We start from the raw sequence: 19309 nt of genomic DNA, 5'->3' as shown, positions 1-19309 counted from the left end.
AACCCAACATTATATATATATAATCAGTTTTATTTAAACTTTCTTAAACTTTGATTATTTTTTATTATGTAAAAGTAAAGGTAGCTCAAGATATCTTTGCCCCCCCTCCTTGAGGTATTTTTGTATCTGCCACTACTACTTAGTAATAGTACAGGGTAGCCATATCTCCGCAATATCCTTCTCCCAGGAGTGCTATTTCTGCAGAATTGGAGGAGAGCTTCTGTGAAGTTTGGAAGGTAGGAGACAAGGTACTGGCTGAAGGAAAGCTGTGAGAATGGGGCATGACTCATGCTTGGTTAGCTCAGTCGGCAGAGCACTTGTCCTTGAAGGGCAAAGGTCTCCAGTTCGAGTCTCGGTCTGGTACACAATTTTAATCTGCCAGGAAGTTTCATATCAGTGATGAGTGAAAATTTCATTCTGGAAGTACAGGGTACCATCAACCATGCACCAAACAATGGCTTGTTGAGTATGTATGTCGGTGTAGATGTAAATATATTTAAAACAAAGATTCCAAGACTTACCAAGCGGGAAAGCGCCGGCAGACAGGCACATGAACAAAACACACAAACACACACACAGAATTACGAGCTTTCGCAACTGGCAGTTGCTTCGTCAGGAAGGAAGGAAGGAGAGGGAAAAATGAAAGGATGTGGGTTTTAAGGGAGAGGGTAAGGAGTCATTCCAATCCCGGGAGCGGAAAGACTTCCCTTAGGGGAAAAAAAGGACAGGTGTACACTCGCACACACACATATCCATCTGCACATACACAGACACAAGCAGACATATTTAAAGGCAAAGAGTGTAGATGTAAATGTAGATATACATGTAAATGTAGATATAGACGTAAATGTAGATATAGATGTAGATATAGATATAGTTCACTACATGTTCACTTGGTGGCAGCTCTGTATGACATATTTCATGGAAACTATGAACTAATTGTGCACTTGCCCTGAAAGTGCACTTACCCTACCATACCTTATATTAATGCACAGCCTTATGCACATTCATTTTTCTCACACTCTGATGGCGAGTTCAATGGGAGGAACTCTACCGTGGGAAAGTACTCTCTTCTACGCAATACTGAAACTGAAATTTATTGCCTTAAATATGTGAAAATTGGTACTGTAAGATTTCATTCAAATCTTTCACAGGAATGGTTTGGCGAGTAGATTACAGCAGCTGCTTGTACGCCGGAAGTCATCTATACGCATGTGGCAGTATCAGCAGTGCCTGGCGGAAAAGCGTCATGCTAAGTACAGAGCAGTACAGTTTCTTGTGACTGCTGTTTGGACAGAGTTGAGTCGTACCATCATCAGATGCAGAAGGCATCTGCAGTTTCCTGATACCAGAACATGTGGTAAATATATTTCAGTTACCTTGGTAGAGAGCATATTATACTACTGAGCATACCATAAAGAAAGTGTTATTACATAACTGACTGGAAACTATATCTGACAATACACACACACACACACACACACACACACACACACACACACACACACACACACACACACACACACACACATAACTGCGGCTTCTTTTAGCTGAAACTACCCTGCGAGCAACATGTATGATGGGAGTGGCAACTGGGTGGATCAGGCAGGGGGAGGTATAGCAGGGTAGGGGTGGCTGATAGTGAAGTATGCTGGGAAGTGCACAGGAACGAGTTGGAGAGAGGGTAGGGCAGCTAGGTGCAGTCGGGAGGCTAGATGGAGGAAAATGGAGAGGTGGGGGGGGGGGGGGGGGGGGGGAGGTGTAGTGGAAAAGGAGAAGAGTAAAAAGACTGGGAATGTTGAGTGTTGGTAGAATGAGGGCTCTGTTGAGCTGGAATAGGAACAGGCTAGGGTCTCGATGGGTGAAAAAAATGACTAATGAAGGTTGAGGCCAGAAAGTTTATGGGAACATAGGATATATTGCAGGGAGAGTTCCCACCTGCGCAATTCACAAAAGCTACTGTTGGTGGGAAGGATCCATATGGTACAGGTTCTGAAGCAATCATTAAAATGAAGGATGTTGTGCTGTGCAGTGTGCTCAGCAAAAGGGTGGTTCACTTATTTCTTGGCCACAGTTTGTCAGTGGCCATTCATGCCATTGGTTGTCATGCCCACATAGAATGCAGCACAGTGGTTGCAGCTTAACTTGTAGATTACATGATTAGTTTCACAGTTAGCCCCGCCTTTGATGGGATAGGTGATATTTGTGACCAGACTGGAGTAGGTGGTGGTAGGATGATGTATGGAACAGGTCTTGCACCTAGGTCTATTACAGGGATATGAGCCAAGAAGTAAGGGGTTGGGTGCAGGGATTGTGTAGGAATAGACAAGTATATTGTGTAGGTTCATTAGATGGTGGTAAGGATAGCGGGCAGGATATTACTCATTTCAGGGCATGACAAGAGGTAGTCGAAACCCTGGCGGAGAATGTAATTTGGTTGCTCCAGTCCTGGGTGGTAATGAGTTACGAGGGGAATGCTCCTCTTTTGGCCGGACGGTGAGACTTTGGGAGGTTGTGGAGACTGGAAAATAAAGCACGGGAGATTTGCTTTTGTACAAAATTGGACGATAATTATGGTCTGTGATGGCCTCAGTGAGGCCCTCGGTATATTTTGAGAGGGACTGTTCGTCACTGCAGATGCAACAACCACAGGAGACTGGACCATATGGAAGGGACTTCTTGGTATGGAACTGGTGGCATCTGTCGAAGTGGAGATATTGCTGGTGGTTAATAGGTTGGATATGGACAGAGGCACTTATGTAGCCATCTTTGAGGTGGAGATCAAAATCTAGGAAGGTGGTTTGTTGGATAGAGTAGGGTCAGATGAAGCAAATGGGGGAGAAGCTATTGAGATTCTGGAGGAATGTGGATAAGGTATTCTCACCCTCGACCCAGGTTGCAAAGATGTCATCAGTGAATCTGAATCAGGCGAGGGGTTTAGGATTCTGGGTGTTAGGAATGATTTCTCTAGATGACCAATGAATAGGTTGGCATAGACTGATGCTTTGCGGATGCCCATAGCTGTACTCCGGATTTGTTTGTAGGTAATGTTTTCAAAGGAGAAGTTATTGTGGGTGGGGATATAGTTGGTCATGGTGACTATAAGGGAGGTTGTTGGTTTGGAATCTGTTGGGAGTTGGGAAAGTTTGCCACTCCCATCACGCAAGATTTCTGTTGCTTGCAGTGTGGCTTCAGTTGCCAGAAGTGTAGTCATGCATTTATGTGCACGCGCATGTGTGCATCCCGTGTTTTTCATTTTTGTAATACTGTTACATTCCATCCTGGACTTTACATTTTTTGATTTTTGCCTGATGGCTTTTCGTCATCCTAACCCAGTGTTCTTTTCCTGTGTTACCTACCATTTTCTAATGTGTGACTATACTCAATGTCTGTCCTTCTCTCTCTTCTTTCCTGTGTTTCTCTTGTCGCCTTACAAACCACACTGCACGCTCTACTCACGAGCCACACTATCAACTATCTCATCTGTGCACAATAGACAGCTACAAGAGGTGGCGCAGTGGTTAGCACACTGGACTCCCATTCAGGAGGATGACGGTTCAATCCCGCGTCCGGCCATCCTGATTTAGGTTTTCCATGATTTCCCTAAATTGCTCCAGCAAATGCCAGGATGGTTCCTTCGAAAGGGCAGGGCCGACTTCCTTCCTCATCCTTCCTTAATTCGATGAGACTGATGACCTCGCTGATTGGTCTCTCCCCCAAAACAGCCCAACCCAACCCAAGACAACGCTGATAGTTCACGTCCACTAATTTCACCTGGTCTAGCCACATCTGCTGTCCGCCTTCTTCACACTTATCCACCCTACCTGCTGCCCACAGTAAAAAGTTTTTTAATTATTATTTATATTTTATCTTTGATCTCATTATGACTTCACGCCAGTTTTAGGGAGTGTTCGTCTTTTGCTACCATCGATTCCCTCAGGTTTCATATTGTTCCCCCCTTTTTCATCTGTTTCTTCTTTCTCTCTTTCTCGTGATTTTTCCTATGTATTTGGGTGTATTTTTGTGAATATTTTTGAACATAATTCAACATTATTTATGTAATGTTTCACATTTTTTCTACCACCAAACTGTTCCTGCATTTTGCTTGGCTCATGGAAACCCCCTCATATGGCCTTACCATCAAATTACTCATCTCCGGCTGCCACCCATCTTCCACAATGACCTCCATCTGTTCATATTCCACCAATCCTCCCCCCCCCCCCCCCTCCAAATCTAGTCTTGCAAAACTGTATCAACCAAGCCCAAACATCCTTGCAATACCTTCTCTCCATCTGTAAAATTCTCCTGTTGTGAAATCCTAAATTCCTGGAATCCATAACACACATTGAAACTCTTGCCCTCCAGGGACTAGAGCAACCTACACAATGCCACCTCAAAAAGCTCTCCATCCTGCTCATTTCCTACTCCCGCCTCAGAGTACCACTGCCCACTACTTCAACAACAACCTCCAAACTTCCCTCAAGTCCCCTCATAGCTGACAAACCTGTCTCACAGAGCTCCTACACTTACCCTACCCTCCAAAACTCACTCCTACCACCACACAGAATCCAGAGCTAATACACAGTCATGAACTTTTCCTCCAGAAGCCTCAGCCCCACAGAAATCTCATTCCTTTTCAAAGGCCTCACTATTTGCCCCACTCCCAAATTCAGTCATGCAGGACTTGTTAAAGACCTTCTCTCCTTCTCCCGGTCCCAGCAGTATAAACACTTTTTCACCACCAACCATACCAATCTGACTCAACCAGACACCAATGTTGAACACTGCCTGACTCAGTTCACTCCTCCAGCCAACTGTGATCCACCCCCACTGCCTCCAAATTGTCACCTGTTAACTTTCAAGAATTTCTTAACCTTGAACCTTGCCTCACCATCATTCCCCAAATCCCTCAACATGCAAACTGACCTTACATCTGCAGAAAGAACTGCAGTCCACCATCTAAAGACTGACCCTGACCTTATGATCCTACCTATGGACAAAGGCTCCACCACTGTTGTTTTGAATCACAAGGATTACCTGGCAGGAGGACTCCACCAGGTGCCAGATACATCCACTTACAAACCTTGCCACAAACCTTCCAGAAACCCAGCAGGATATCCAGTCTCTCCTCAAATCCTTAGGCCCATCCCAGAAACTCTTTCTGGAGCCCATCTCTCTCCTCACCCCTACCAGCCCCACACTCTTACCTTCTACATGCTTCCTAAAGTCCATAAACCCAGCCATCCAGGATGCCCCAATGTGGCTGGCTACTGTGCCCCCACAGAGAGTCTCTGCTCTCGTAGACCTACACCTTCAGCCTATTATCCGGAACGTACCCTCCTATATAAAAGATACCAACTATTTCATCCACCAAGCTCTCCAGAGTTCCTGTCCCTTTTCCACACAATGCCCTGCTCATCACTGTTGATGCCACCCTCCATTTACACCAATGTGGCCTTACTACTGTTGAACACTACCTTTCCGAATGCCCGACAGATTCCAAACCAACAACCCCGTTCCTAGTCGCCATAACCAGTTGTCCTCATCCACAATTACTTCTCCTTTGAAGGCATTATCTACAAACAAATCTGGGGTATGGCTATGGGTACCGGAATGGCACCATTCTATGCCAACCTGTTTGTTGACCATGTAGAGGAATCCCCCCCAAGACCCAGAATCGTAAACCCCTCACCTGGTTCAGATTCATTGATGACATCTTTGTGATCTGGGTTGCGGGTGAGGACACACTATCCACATTCCTCCAGCATCTCAGCAGCTTCTTCCCCATTTGCTTCACTTGGTCCTACTCAGTCCAACAAACCACACCTTCCTAGATGTTGACCTTCACCTCAAAAATGGCTACATCAGTACCTCTGTGCATATCGAACCAAACCTACTAATCACCAGCAATACCTCCACTTTGACAGCTGCCACCTCTTTTCATACCAAGAACTCCCTTCCATACAGCCTATCTTCCCCCCAGGGGGTCCACAACTCTTTTGTGGATACGTGCGTAGCGAGCACGGGACCCCGAGCTAATGTTGCCCTCCTTCCTTTCTGGGTTGCATACCTTCCTTTTCCGCATCCTTCCCTATCCCCCCCCCCCCCCCCCCTCCCCTCACCTCTGGCTCTTTCCTTCCCTTTCTCCCCCTCTGGGAGTATGGTTTGTGCCTACGTCCGGAGACGGACGCTCGTAAATGTAACACGTTTTTCGCCTTCTCTTCTTGCATGTCTTCATCCTTCCTTTGTCCTTCTCTTTTCCTTACCTCTTCTCTTTACCCTTTTCTCCGCTGCGGCGTTTGAGACCTCTCTTCTTTCCTTTCCCTTTCTTTGTTTTTCCCTTTCTCTTTCTTCCTCGCTGTCGTGTCTGAAGACCAACCCATGCATTTTCGTGCGTAGCCGGTGACGGGGTAGCTTGTAATTCCCTGCCCTGGGTAGACAGGTAGGACATGTACGTACCCCCTGGTAACGGCCAGGCCCAGGGAGGGGTGATTACCCGAGCTGATACCTTCCGAAAGTGCTGATTGGTCCCTCCGTCCGTTTCTCGGTAGGTGTGACCTGAGGTGTGAACAATCACCTAAGGCGGGAGTGCCCTCAGAGATGGCCCCCACAAGGGAGGAGTGTGCCATCGGAGACGCCGGTAATCATGGGGGATTCTCCCACAATGGTTTCCTCATCTTCTACTATGTCTACTCACAAATGTAAGTTCACTGAGTCTCAGCCACAGACAGTTCTTCCATCGTTGCCACAGTTCCTTGTTGTTTCTCAGTCTGACAAAGGTCACGACTTCTCCATGGTCAACCCTTTCATTATTCAGAAAGGTGTAGACGCAATTGCAGGTCCCGTAACGTCTTGTTCCAGATTACGGAATGGCACCTTGTTCTTAGAAACAGTCAGTGCCCACCAGGCACAATAATTGCTGCTTGCTTCACTGCTCCACACCTTCCTTGTCCAGGTTGAAGTGCACCACACTTTAAATTCCTCACGTGGAGTCATTTATACACGCTCCCTCGACGGATTGTCTGACGAGGAAATTCAGCACTACCTGTCTGACCAGGGCATAACGGCTGTTCATAGAGTTATGAAAAGGGTTGACACGAACATCGTTCCAACCTGTACTGTCACCGGTCATTTGACAGAGTTCAACTCCCATCGAAAATAAAAGCGGGCTATGAGATAATTTCCGTTTGCCCCTACGTCCCAAACCCTACGCGTTGCTATCGGTGCCAGTGGTTCAGTCATACCAGCCAGTCCTGTTCCAAACCGGCCAAATGTGATACGTGTGGCAAGGATGCCCATGGGGGTGCTTGTCCACCTCTATCCCCTCGTTGCATCAACTTTATGGGTGACCACGCTGCTTCCTCTCGAGATTGCCCCATTTTTAAAGACGAAAAGCTCATTCAGGAAAGCAGAGTGAAGGAAAAGGTGTCGATCTTTGCTGCTCGAAAATTATTTGCCAGTCGAAAGCCCACTGTGCCTCATACAGGAAAATACAGCACTGTCCTTCCCTCTCCTCGGCCAACAAAGGAGGCGGCCACGCAGACTTGTAATCTCACCTTTAGTGACACGGTTGTCAGATTGGCCAGCGCAAAGATTGCCCGTTCAACCTCCCCACTTTCGCCTGCTCAATCTATGGCTCACCCTTCATCGGGTTCTGCTAAATCTCGATCCCAAAAGTCAGACACCCAGACTTCCAAAAAAGAGCATACTCGTGAAGATTTATTATGTACCCCAACTTCACAACCATCAGTTCTTCCTTCATCTAAACATCATGTTTCCAAGAAGGCTAATAAGAAATCCAGTTCCTCTCCTTCTCCGCCACGGCGTGTCTTCATCTACGGCACCACCTGGCGGTAACCGCCCTCGGCCGTCTACTGTGTCGCTGAGGCGCACTGCTGGCGGCCGATCGCTGGTGGCAGGAGCTGCTCCTGAACAACCTATGGATCAGGATCTTTTGTCTTTGGCTGAGTGCCGAGTGTCGGTCGCAAGCTCTGAGCAGTTGTTGAGTTGACGGCAACCTTGGTCACATTCTTCCATTTTCTGTCCACCCTATGTCCACTATCCATTGGAATATCTGCGACATTTGAGCCAATCAGGATGAATTGACGATCCTCCTACGATCCTACTCACCGGTCATCTTCTGTCTTCAGGAAACAAAGCTGTGACCCCACGACCGCTTTGTCTTCCCCCATTTTCAGTCAGTCCGATTTGATCTCCCCTCTGTTGAGGGCACACCAGCACATGGAGGACTCATGATTCTTCTCCATAATACTCTCCATTTTCACCCAATCCCCTTAAACACTTCCTTCCAAGCAGTCTCTGTCAGTCTTTCCCTTTCTGGATACACCTTCTCTCTTTGTACTGTATTTATTCCATCGTCCACATCAATGGCACGAGCTGATCTCCTTCATCTTCTTGGTCAGCTTCAACCCCCCCCCCCCCCAAAACCCCCCCCCCCCCCCCCCCCTATTTGCTGGTTGGGGACTTCAATGCCCACCACCCGCTTTGGGGATCTCCACATCCATGTCCGCGTGGCTCACTATTACTAGATGTCTTCCACCAAGCGGATCTTGTTTGCCTCAACACTGGGGACCCTACATTTTTGTCTGCCTCCACGACAAATTTCTCTCATTTGGACCTTTCGGTCGGTACTGTTCTGCTAGCTCGTCACTTCGAATGGTTCGCCCTTGCTGATACACACTCGAGTGACCACTTTCCATGTGTCCTTTGACTGCAGCCACACCTGCCATATATATGCCCAAGACACTGGAAGTTTGCCCAAGCCGAGTGGACACGTTTTTCGTCTCTAGTGACATTCGATGACCGTCACTTTCCTAGGGTCGACGATGACGTCACTCATATTACAGACATTATTCTTACAGCTGCGGAACATTCAATACCTCGCACCTCCGAATTGCCCCGGCGCCCCCCAATTCCTTGGTGGAACAAGGCATGCCATGACGCAATACGTGAGCAACGATGTGCTCTTTGCGTTTTCAGTCACCATCTTACATTGGCCAACTGTATCCGCTATTAGCAATTCCGTGCGCTGTGTCGTCGTGTCATCCGCTAAAGCAAGAAGGCAAGCTGGGACTTCTTTACTAGCTCATTTAACACCTTCACTCCCTCCTCGGAAGTTTGGAGTCGGATTCGTGGTTATAAGGCGCGCTTAGTTTCTCCCCGGTCTCTGAGCTCACTGTCGCGCATGATACATTAGTGGACCCCGTCACAATTTCTAACTCATTGGGTCAACACTTTGCTGACATTTCGAGCTCTTTAAATTACCCACCAGCGTTTCTCCCGAAGAAACGTGCAGCGGAAGTGCAACCTCTTGCTTTCTCGTCTCAAAATCGCGAAAGCTACAATACTGTTTTCTCCGTGCGGGAACTCCAACATGCACTCTCTTCTTCTCGCTCCTCCGCCCCAGGACCGGATGGTATCCACATCCAAATGTTGCTGCATTTATCATACCATAGTCTGCGTTACCTCCTTTGCCTTTATAATTGAATTTGGACCGACAGCACCTTTCCCAGACGATGGCGGGAAGCTATTGTCGTTCCTATTCCGAAACCTGGAAAGGGCAAACATCTCCCCTCTAGCTATTGCCCCATTTCTCTCACAAGTAGTGTATGTAAGGTCTTGGAACGTATGGTGAATTGCCGTTTAGCTTGGTGGCTGGAGTCCCGCAGTCTTTTAACACCTACCCAATGCGGTTTCCGAAAGCATTGCTCTGCAGTTGACCATCTTGTTGCTCTTTCCACTTATATCATGGACAATTTTCTCTGGAAACGCCAAACAGTAGCAATATTTTTTGATCTGGAGAGAGCATACGATACCTGTTGGAGGACAGGCATCCTGCGCACACTGTTCTCTTGGGGCTTTCGCAGTTGGTTGCCCCTTTTTCTTGACGAATTTATGGCACCTTTAAAGTGCCTGTGCTTGGACCTCTTCCTCCCGAAAGCATCGTCGGGAGGAGGTAATTTTAACTAGACTCCGGATAGGGCACTGTCTTTTTAGCCATCAACATGTTTTAAGCGGTGATCCTCCCCCACTCTGTCCCCACTGCTCTCAGCTGTGGACTGTAAGACACCTTTTAATTGAGTGCCCCTATTTTACTCTGTTATGCGGCCGTCTACAGCTGTCGCCTGATATATCGTCCATTGTAGCAGATGACATGCGCTCGGTCGATCTCGTTCTCGAGTTTATTAGTGCCAGTGAGATGACGTCAGTCATTTGAAGCTCGTCTTGGGGACAAACAACCTCTTTCTGTAGTGGTTTTTTAAGCTTTCCTTCTGCTTTTAGATTCTCCAATTTTTTGAGTTTTGTTCCTATTGCTGCGGGTTTTCATTTTCGTTTTTTACCTTTTCATAAGTCGCAGACTGGGCGCTAATGACTATAGCAGTTTTGCGCCCCAGAAAAAATAAATAAATAAATAAAAAAATATAAAAAAAAACCAGCCTAACTACCCATGGTTGTTTCATCTGCAGTGACGAGTGGTACCTATTGAAACATGCCAAGGATCTCATTGAGGCCTTCACAGACTGTAATTATCCTCCAGCCTTGTACAAAAACAAGTCACCTGTGCCTTATCTTTCCAGTCTACCACAACCTCCCAAAGTTTCACTATCCAGACACAGAGGGGCATTCCCCTCGTAACTCGGTACCATCCAGAACTGGAGCAACTGAATTATGTTCTCTGCCAGAGCTTCGACTACCTCTTATCGTGCCCTGAAATGAGAAATGTCTTGTCCGCTATCCTTCCCACCCCTTCCACGGTGGTATTTCACCATCCACTGAATATACTCAATATACTCGTCCGCACCTACACAATCCCTGCTCATAACCTCTTACCTCATAACTCATATCTCTATAACAGACGTAGATGCAAGACCTGTCCCGTACATCATCCTACCACCACCTACTCCAGTCCGGTCACAAATATCACATATACCATCATAGGCAGGGCTGCCTGTGAAACCAATCATGTAATATATAAGCTAAGCTGCAACCACTGTGCTGGAGTCTATGTGGGCATGACAACCAACAAGCTGTCTGTCTGTCTGTGTGAATGGCCACTGACAAACTGTAGCCAAGAAACAAGTGAACCACCCTGTTTCTGAGCATGCTGTGCAACATGACATCCTTCATTTCAGTGACTGCTTCATAGCCTATATCATGTGGAAAATACATCCATCTTTTTAAAAAATATTGGGATGTTTCACTGGGCAGAAACATGTTGATGTTGTGAAAGTGTTGCATATGAGTTAGAAGAAATCAATACTTTTATCAAATTAAGTATATACTTATCGCTGAAATTCCTTACTACAGCTGTAATATTCTAGATGTATGCTCTAAGTCCTCTAGTACAAACACATTTTTTTCATCCTGTATGAAGGAAGAATTCCACACACATTCTTGTTGCTAGACCTTATCATAAATATGGTACTCAGTGATGGGGAATGGCTAAAGTAGGGGATGTTGCTCCTTGTTAATTACCATCCAGTGTCAGTTTTAGAGAATATCTGCAAATGTTGTGACCCTACTTCTTCAACCATTTAGCATACTCTGCCACTTATGCCCTATGACTATTTCAAAATGATATCATTTATTATTATGTGTGCTATCTCCTTTTTACCATTCTTTGCTTAATCAAGAAACATTACGAGGGCTTAAACACTGATTCTAAGGTCACTTTCAGCAATTTCGTTTCTAATATTGCATGGAATTTTTAAAAGAAACTTTCTAGAAAATAATTGTTAAAGAGTATACTAGAGTCCTCAGTCATTTCATAATATAATGTAATCCAACTCTTGTCATGCAAATTGAACCATAGTTCTTGGAAACAACAATATAGATAACAGTTTCATATGCCTATCTGCACTGCAAATTTATAATTTAAATCATTTAGTTAATGCTTTGAGACTGGGGCACTTGGATACTGACATTTCATAAGATTATGTCTAAAATAAACAAAAAAATCGATTTCTGAATTAAAAAATTATTTGTTGACTGCAAACTGGTATAAGATGCACTGCACACTAATGATAATTGAAAAAGTTATCTAATTTGTAAAATAAAATTAAATTTGACCCTCAAACCTCAGAGAAGAGTGTGCTTACGATCATGTGAAACTAATGTTTGCAGGTTAAATCATCACATCACAAACTGTACTGTAAAATTCTAGGTAAAGTCATCAGAACATTAAAATACATGTGCTTTTGAGAAAAAGTAAACTTCTCTATTAACAAGATATGAACTACAGTGATGAGCCATTGTTGTTAATGCTAGAAATTACCAGGTATTTAGATAAGCAATATCATTTTATTACTTAGCACAATTACAACTACAGTACAACCATGAAGACAAGATACAGTCAGAAAATGAGGACAAAGAAAACAGGGAAAAATACATATAAAAAAACAAAGAGAGGGAAAAGTACATATAAAAAAAACAAAGAGAAAAAAGTAAAAGTATAATTATTAAACTGTCATTACTTCAACACACCCCACTCCCTCAATTTAAAAATTTCATTAAGTGCAGAGTGTCCCTTGTAAAACTGTTACACTTGACATGCTGTTTTATAATCTGTAATGGAATAGTTTGTGAAGGGGCAACACTGTATCGAAAACTGGCTACACTGAATTTTATTTGAAAGTTGAGTGCAGGTAAACACATGCTTTTTATGTTACAATTATCTATTCATTTTTAGGTTAGGTCATTGGTACTAGAATCTCGGGTGTGGGGCATATCAGTTTTATGTGAGACACCTTGCATCTGCAAATTTCACTACTGCCATTTTGGACACAGTTTGCTGAACTGTACACTTCTAGTTGCTTCTGTTAAATTATATCCCACTTTTTCCTCTGAACTAATTTATGGAACATTCAGATGTCTGTTGTTATACAGCTGATGTATGAAACTGTATTTAATATCCACATGCTTCAGCTGACTATATTCCCACTTCTATAATAGATACATGCGTGACTGATTACATTCATAAACTTTTGGAGGTGTTTGTTGATATTTTAAATTCTTCAAGAAGATTCTTCAACCATTGGGTGTCTGCTGTATCTGTTGTCAAAGCATTATATTCTGCTTCTGTTAAACATAGTGAAACAAATGTGTGTCTCCCTAAGGCCCAACAAACAGTATTTCCAAAAACCTGCAGTATGTACCCTGTTGTAGATATGTCTTCTTCACTTCCTCAGTCAGAATCAGCACAGCAGAGAAGAGCATTTCAGTTTCCCTTTTTGTAACCCAGACCAACACAAGTTTTCCTTTAATATACCAAAGAATCTGTTTCAAACCTTTCCAGCAGTATTCTGTTGGTTTATGTTGGTGATTATTAAAATAGTTAACTGATGTACTTAACGTCTGGTATTGTAGCTGCCATGAAAGGCTATCTGTTAATTCTCTGCATGATTTATTTCCCACTGTGTCATCACAAACATCTTCAATGGTTTTGCTTCCGTTGGTGCTTTATGAGGTTTATAGTCTTCCAAGTTGTGTCTTTTCTTCTTCTTTGTATCAGTGATTTTACTTTTATGTTTTCCAGCAATTAGAATATCTGCCATATTTGGGAGCAAATAAGTATTATAATCATCAGTGCACTGTCAACTTTGGATAATCAAAACCCGATTTCCTTCATAAAATTGTTAAATGTAGAGTTCCAAGTTCTTGGTGCCTGCTTCAGTTCATGTAAAGCTTTATTGAGTTTGCATACAAGTCCTTCCTTAGTCTCTACACCTTGAGGAACTTCCATTTCTCCAGTCAAACAATGGAAAATCCAGGATGGAATGCAACGATACCAGAGAAGGCAAGTTGATACTCACCATATAGCGGAGATGCTGAATCGCGATAGGCACAACGAAAAGATACACACCATTAAAGCTTTCGGCCATTAAGGCATTTGTCAGCAGTACACACACACACACACACACACACACACACACGTAAATGCAACTTGCACACACATCTGCAGTGTCAGAGAGCTGAAACCACACTGCGAACAGCAGCACCAGTGCATGATGGGAGTGGTGACTGGATGGGGGTAAGGAGGAGGCTGTGGCGGGGAGGGAGAGGGATAGTGTGGTGGGAGTGGCAGACAGTCAAGTGTTGCAGTTTAGACAGATGGCACGAGAGAAGGTGCGGAGGAGGAAGGGGTAAGTAGCGGAAAGGAGAGAAATAAAAGAAATTAAAAGACTGCGTGTGTAGTGTGTAGTGCTGGAATAGGAACAGGGAGGGGGCTGGATGAGTGAGGACAGTGACTAATGAAGGTTGAGGCCAGGAGGGTTACAGGAACGTAGGATGTATTGCAGGGAAAGTTCCCACCTGCGCAATTCAGAAAAGCTGGTGTTGGTGGGAGGGATCCATATGGCACAGGCTGTGAAGCAGTCATTACGATGAGGGATATCATGTTTGCCAGCGTGTTCAGCTACAGGGTGTTCCACTTGTTTCTTGGCCACAGTTTGTCGGTGGCCATTCATGCGGACAGACAGCTTGTTGGTTGTCATGCCTACATAGAATGCAGCACAGAGGTTGCAGCTTAGCTTGTAAATCACATGACTGGTTTCACAGGTAGCCCTGCCTTTGGTGGGATAGGTGATGTTAGTGACCAGACTGGAGTAGGTGGTGGTAGGAGGATGTATGGGACAGGGCTTGCATGTAGGTCTATTGCAGGGGTATGAGCCATGAGGTAAGGGACTGGGGAGTAAATTGTGTAGGTTCGATGGACGGCGGAATACACCATAGGAGGTGTGGGAAGGATAGTGGGCAGGACATTTCTCATTTCAGGGCACGACGAGAGGTAATCGAAACCCTGGTGGAAAATGTATTCAGTTGCTCCAGTCCTGGATGGTACTGAGTTACAAGGGAAATGCTTCTTTGTGGCTGGACTGTGAAACTTTGGGAGGTGGTGGGAGACTGGCAAGATAAGGCACGGGAGATTTGTTTTTGTACAAGGATTGGAGGATAATTATGGTCAGTGAAGGTTTCAGTGAGACCCCTTGTATATTTTGAGAGGGACTGTTCGTCATTGCAGGTGCGACGACCTCGGGTGGGTGAGGATATAGTTGGTCATGGAGACTAGGAAGGAGGTTGTTGGTTTGGAATCCATAGGGTGTCTGGAAGGTAGCGTTCGATAGCAGTAAGGTCATGGGCATTAGGAATGTTGGTGTACAGGGAGGTGGCATCAATAGTGACGAGCAGGGCACCGTGTGGTAAAGGGACATAAACTGTGGAGAGTTGGTCGAGGAAATGGTTGGTATCTTTTATATAGGAGGATAGGTCCTGGGTAATAGGTTTAAGGTGTTGGTCTACGAGAGCAGATTCTCTCAGTGGGGGCACAGTAACCGGCCACAATGTGGCGTCCTGGGTGGTTGGGTTTATGGTCTTTAGGAAGCATGTAGAAGGTGGGAGTGCGGGGAGTGGTAGGGGTAAGTAGAGACATGGATTCTGGGGAGAGGTTCTGGGATGGGCCTAAGGATTTGAGTAGTGACTGGAGATCCTGCTGGATTACTGGAATGGGATCAATGTGGCATGGTTTGTAGGTGGAAGTATCTGACAGCTGACGGAGTCCTTCTGCCACATAATCCTTGAAGTTCAAAACAATGGTGGTGGAGCCTTTGTCAGCAGGTAGGATTATAAGGTCGGGATCTGTTTTTAGATGGTGGACTGCAGTTCTTTCTGCAGATTTAAGATTAGTTTGCATGTTGAGGGATTTGGGGAATGATGTTGAGGCAAGGTTCGAGATTAAGAAATTCTGGAAAGTTAGCAGGGGGTGGTTTGGGGACAGTGGGGGTGGATCACGGTTGGATGGAGGAGTGAACTGAGTTAGGCAAGGTTCAATATTTGTCTTTGGTTGAGCCTGATTGGTCGTGTTGGTGGCAAAAAAATGTTTCCACTGTAGGGACCGGGAGGAGGAGAGAAGGTGTTTAACTAGTCCTGCATGGTTGAATTTGGGAGTGGGACAGAAGATGAGGCCTTTGGAAAGAACTGCTATTTCTGTGGGACTAAGGCTTCTGGAGGAAAGGTTCATAACTGTTGCAGGTCTGTTTAGGTTCTGGGTTCTGTGTGGTGGTGGGAGGGAGTTTTTGAGGGTGGGTTAAGTGTAGTAAGTTGGCGAGACAGTGTTTGTCAGCTATGAGGGGCCGTGTGGTGGTTTGGAGGTTGTTGTGAAGTGGTGGATAGTGGTACTCCGAGGTGGGAGTAGGTGGCGAGCTTTTTGATGTGGCCTTGTGCATGTTGCTCAAGTTCCTGCAGGGTAAGTGTTTCAATGTGAGTTATGGGTTCCAGGAATTTGAGATTACATATTAGGAGAATTTTGTGGATGGAGAGAAGGTACTGCAAGGAGGATTAGGCTTGGTTGATATGGTTTTGCAGGACTATGTTAGTGAGGGCGAAATATTGGCGGAATCTGAACAGGTGGAGGTCATTGTGGAAGGAGGAGTGGCAACCAGCGATGGGTAATTTGATGGTAAGGCCATTAGGGGGGATTTCATGAGCCAAGCAACAACACACAGCCTCCTCCTTACTCCCTCCCAGTTGCCACTCCCATCATGCACTGGTGCTGCTGTTCGCAGTGTGGTTTCAGCTCTCTGAGACTGCAGATGTGTGTGCAAGTTGCGTTTACATGTGTGTCATTTCTCCAGTCAGTTATACATGCTGGAATGTGTTTTGTACATCCATTTGCTCCGCAAACAAATCATGTTCTTTCACTGCACTAAGAAAAGTTCTTAATGTTGTGAGTTCAACAATTGAAGCATATGTCTTCTCATAGTCATATCATCTTACCTAAGAGCAACCTTTAATAACTAAACATGCCTTGTAGCTTTCAGTATTTCCAGCTGCATCTCTTTTTGTTTTCAACACCCACTTACTGTCAACAGCTCTTTTACTTTCTAAGAGGTGGTTTATAAGTCCAAGTTCCATTAGATTACAGAGTGTTCAATTCTTTATTTATTGTTTTTGTCCATTCTTATTCACCATGCTGATCCTTCAGATCTTGAAAACTCTTAAGTAAGTTTTCCACAAATGCTTCAGGATTCAGGACTAACACTACATAATCATCCGAGTACTTGCATTTCTTGTTTATTGTATTGCTTTTCTGCAGAGCTTATGCCTCCTTCTCTTCTTCTGAAGTCATGGATTCTGAGTTACCTACAGTAGTTTGCTCAGTTTCCTCAAAGTCAGTTTCATTCTGATGTCCTTGATCTTCTGTTATGTTCTGTGTTACGTTTTTCATTTGGACAACCTCCTTAAAGATCCAATCATCACTATTCAACTTCAAATAGAAACTGATCTTAAAAACATCTCTTCCAAATACAATCTTAAGTTGTTTAGGATACCATAAGCTGTAACCATTGGGATAATATCTGGTAATGAAACATTTTAATGACCTGTTGTCAAACTTACTTGTCAGTAGATCTTTGACATAATTTCTCTTTGATTTATGTTTGCTCTCTGTTTTTTAATTATTCTTTTTTTTTATTTTCTGTCTAGAAACATTGTATGAGTTATGGGATAGTTTTAAATGTGGCAATAAAGTGAATTTACTAAACGTGCGACAATTGGTGACCCCGACAAGGTATTCAGTGGTCATTGATGCCTCATGCAGTGCCACATTGTTCTAAGGAACACCCATGTCAACTGTGCTGTGCACCTTTCATGTCCTTTGTCACTGTAACTCCACACTATTAGACGTAGTGCCAACTGCAGACATGTCTGTGGGTGCAGTAATCAATCGCATGATGGTGGAGCTGCCACCATTTTGTCAACAGAATCCCATCCTGTGGTTCCTACTATTAGAAAGTCAATTTGTGCTAGCACACACAGCTGCAGATGACAGCAAGTATAGTTACGTCTTTGCAGCACTCAATAAAGATGAGGACAGAGTGGTGCAAGGTGTTCCGACATCACTGCTGAGTGATGATCATTACACAACTATCAAGAATGCCCCGATTACCCACGTCTCACTATCCGAGGTGAAGAGAGGAGAAGTTACTCCACATCAAAGTTTTAGGGGATTGTACTCTGTTGCAGTTACTGCACTGCCTGCATACGTTAGTCAGCAATGCTGTTAACGAAGACATCCTGAGGAATATTTTGTTATCACACCTGCCACCTGATGTGCAGAAGCTATTAACTGCGTGTGCAAGTGGAGACGTGTCCATCCTCTTTGTGTCACCACAGTTTGCCCACAGCCTCAGGCAGAGAACATACTCATTGTATTAGAAGTGCATATCACTGAGCTCATTGTGTGTGTTGCTGTCGTATGAACTCAGAGTATCAGTCGCTAATCCCATTGCCATCGCCCACTGAAAAAGCGCAACCGCTCACCCTTGTTGGTAAGATTTTGCAAGTTTCACTTATGCTTTGGCTCTAATGCGTAGAAGTGCAGTCCGCTATGTATGACGAGAGACTCAAGATGAAGTTAGTGATAATGGCCACTGGCTCTCAAGACTGCTGCCATTGACTACTCGTGGCAGAGCATTATATGAAGCAGCTGGTTAGCATGGGTGTTAATGTGTTAGTTTATCCATATGTCTTGTCTACTGTGCCGTGAATGTGATGACTGCCATCTTTTTGCCACCAGTGTTTCCATGATCTTGACATGTGGTTGAGCCGCATTTACATTAAACTTAGACCTGCAACACAAATTCAGTGGGAAATTCGTGTTTGGGGACATAATGCACCCTGTACTCAGAGTGTACTGCCAATTGTTCTGTGGACTTCTGTCTGACCTCCATCATCAGTGTTGCCTTGATACCACTACCTAACTGATGACTCTCTGATAGCTCCTCAGGCAGTTCACAGAGACCATGCACCAGATGCCCACACTGGCTTCTGCGCAGGATTTTACGATACACAATATATTGAGAACACCATGACCACCAATTCATCCTTGACCATGCCACCTGACACTAGAAAAACTGAGGGTAATGAAGCAGCAATTTTCACTCATGCTCACACAGTGAATCTGCTGCCCTTCAAGCAATAGGTGGTCACCTCCACTGCATATTGTCCCTAAGAAGAACAATAGATTCCGCCTGTGTGGATATTACAGACAATTCAACACCAGAACCATTCCTGACTGGATCGAATACTGCATGTCAAAAATTTTACCTTTAACGTCCATTGTTAGTGCATTTTAACTACATTGTATTTGGTATGTATGTTCTACCAAATACCTGTGGCACCAGACGACATTCCTGAGACTACTGTCTGCACTCTGTTTGAATTGTTTCAGTTCACTACAATGCTTTTTGGACTTTGTAACGCTGCCAAAACATTTCAACGATTCATGGCCGAG

At 44.6% G+C, this 19309-nt stretch overlaps 1 protein-coding gene across 3 annotated transcripts in view; it reads left to right on the top strand.

The window, feature by feature from the left end:
* Nucleotides 1-19309, top strand: part of LOC126279105 (uncharacterized) — a 183224-nt gene that overhangs the window by 52271 nt on the left and 111644 nt on the right. For all 3 annotated transcript variants that reach the window (XM_049979585.1, XM_049979584.1, XM_049979586.1), the window contains one exon: nucleotides 1155-1360. In XM_049979585.1, coding sequence (XP_049835542.1) covers nucleotides 1155-1360 — 206 coding nt within the window. The remainder of the gene's footprint in view (nucleotides 1-1154; nucleotides 1361-19309) is intronic.

The sequence above is a fragment of the Schistocerca gregaria genome, chromosome 6, assembly GCF_023897955.1.
Source record: "Schistocerca gregaria isolate iqSchGreg1 chromosome 6, iqSchGreg1.2, whole genome shotgun sequence".
In the NCBI taxonomy this organism is placed as follows: Eukaryota; Metazoa; Arthropoda; class Insecta; order Orthoptera; family Acrididae; genus Schistocerca; species Schistocerca gregaria.
Note: the sequence above shows the minus strand (reverse complement) of the source record. Positions and strands in the feature narration are given on the sequence as shown.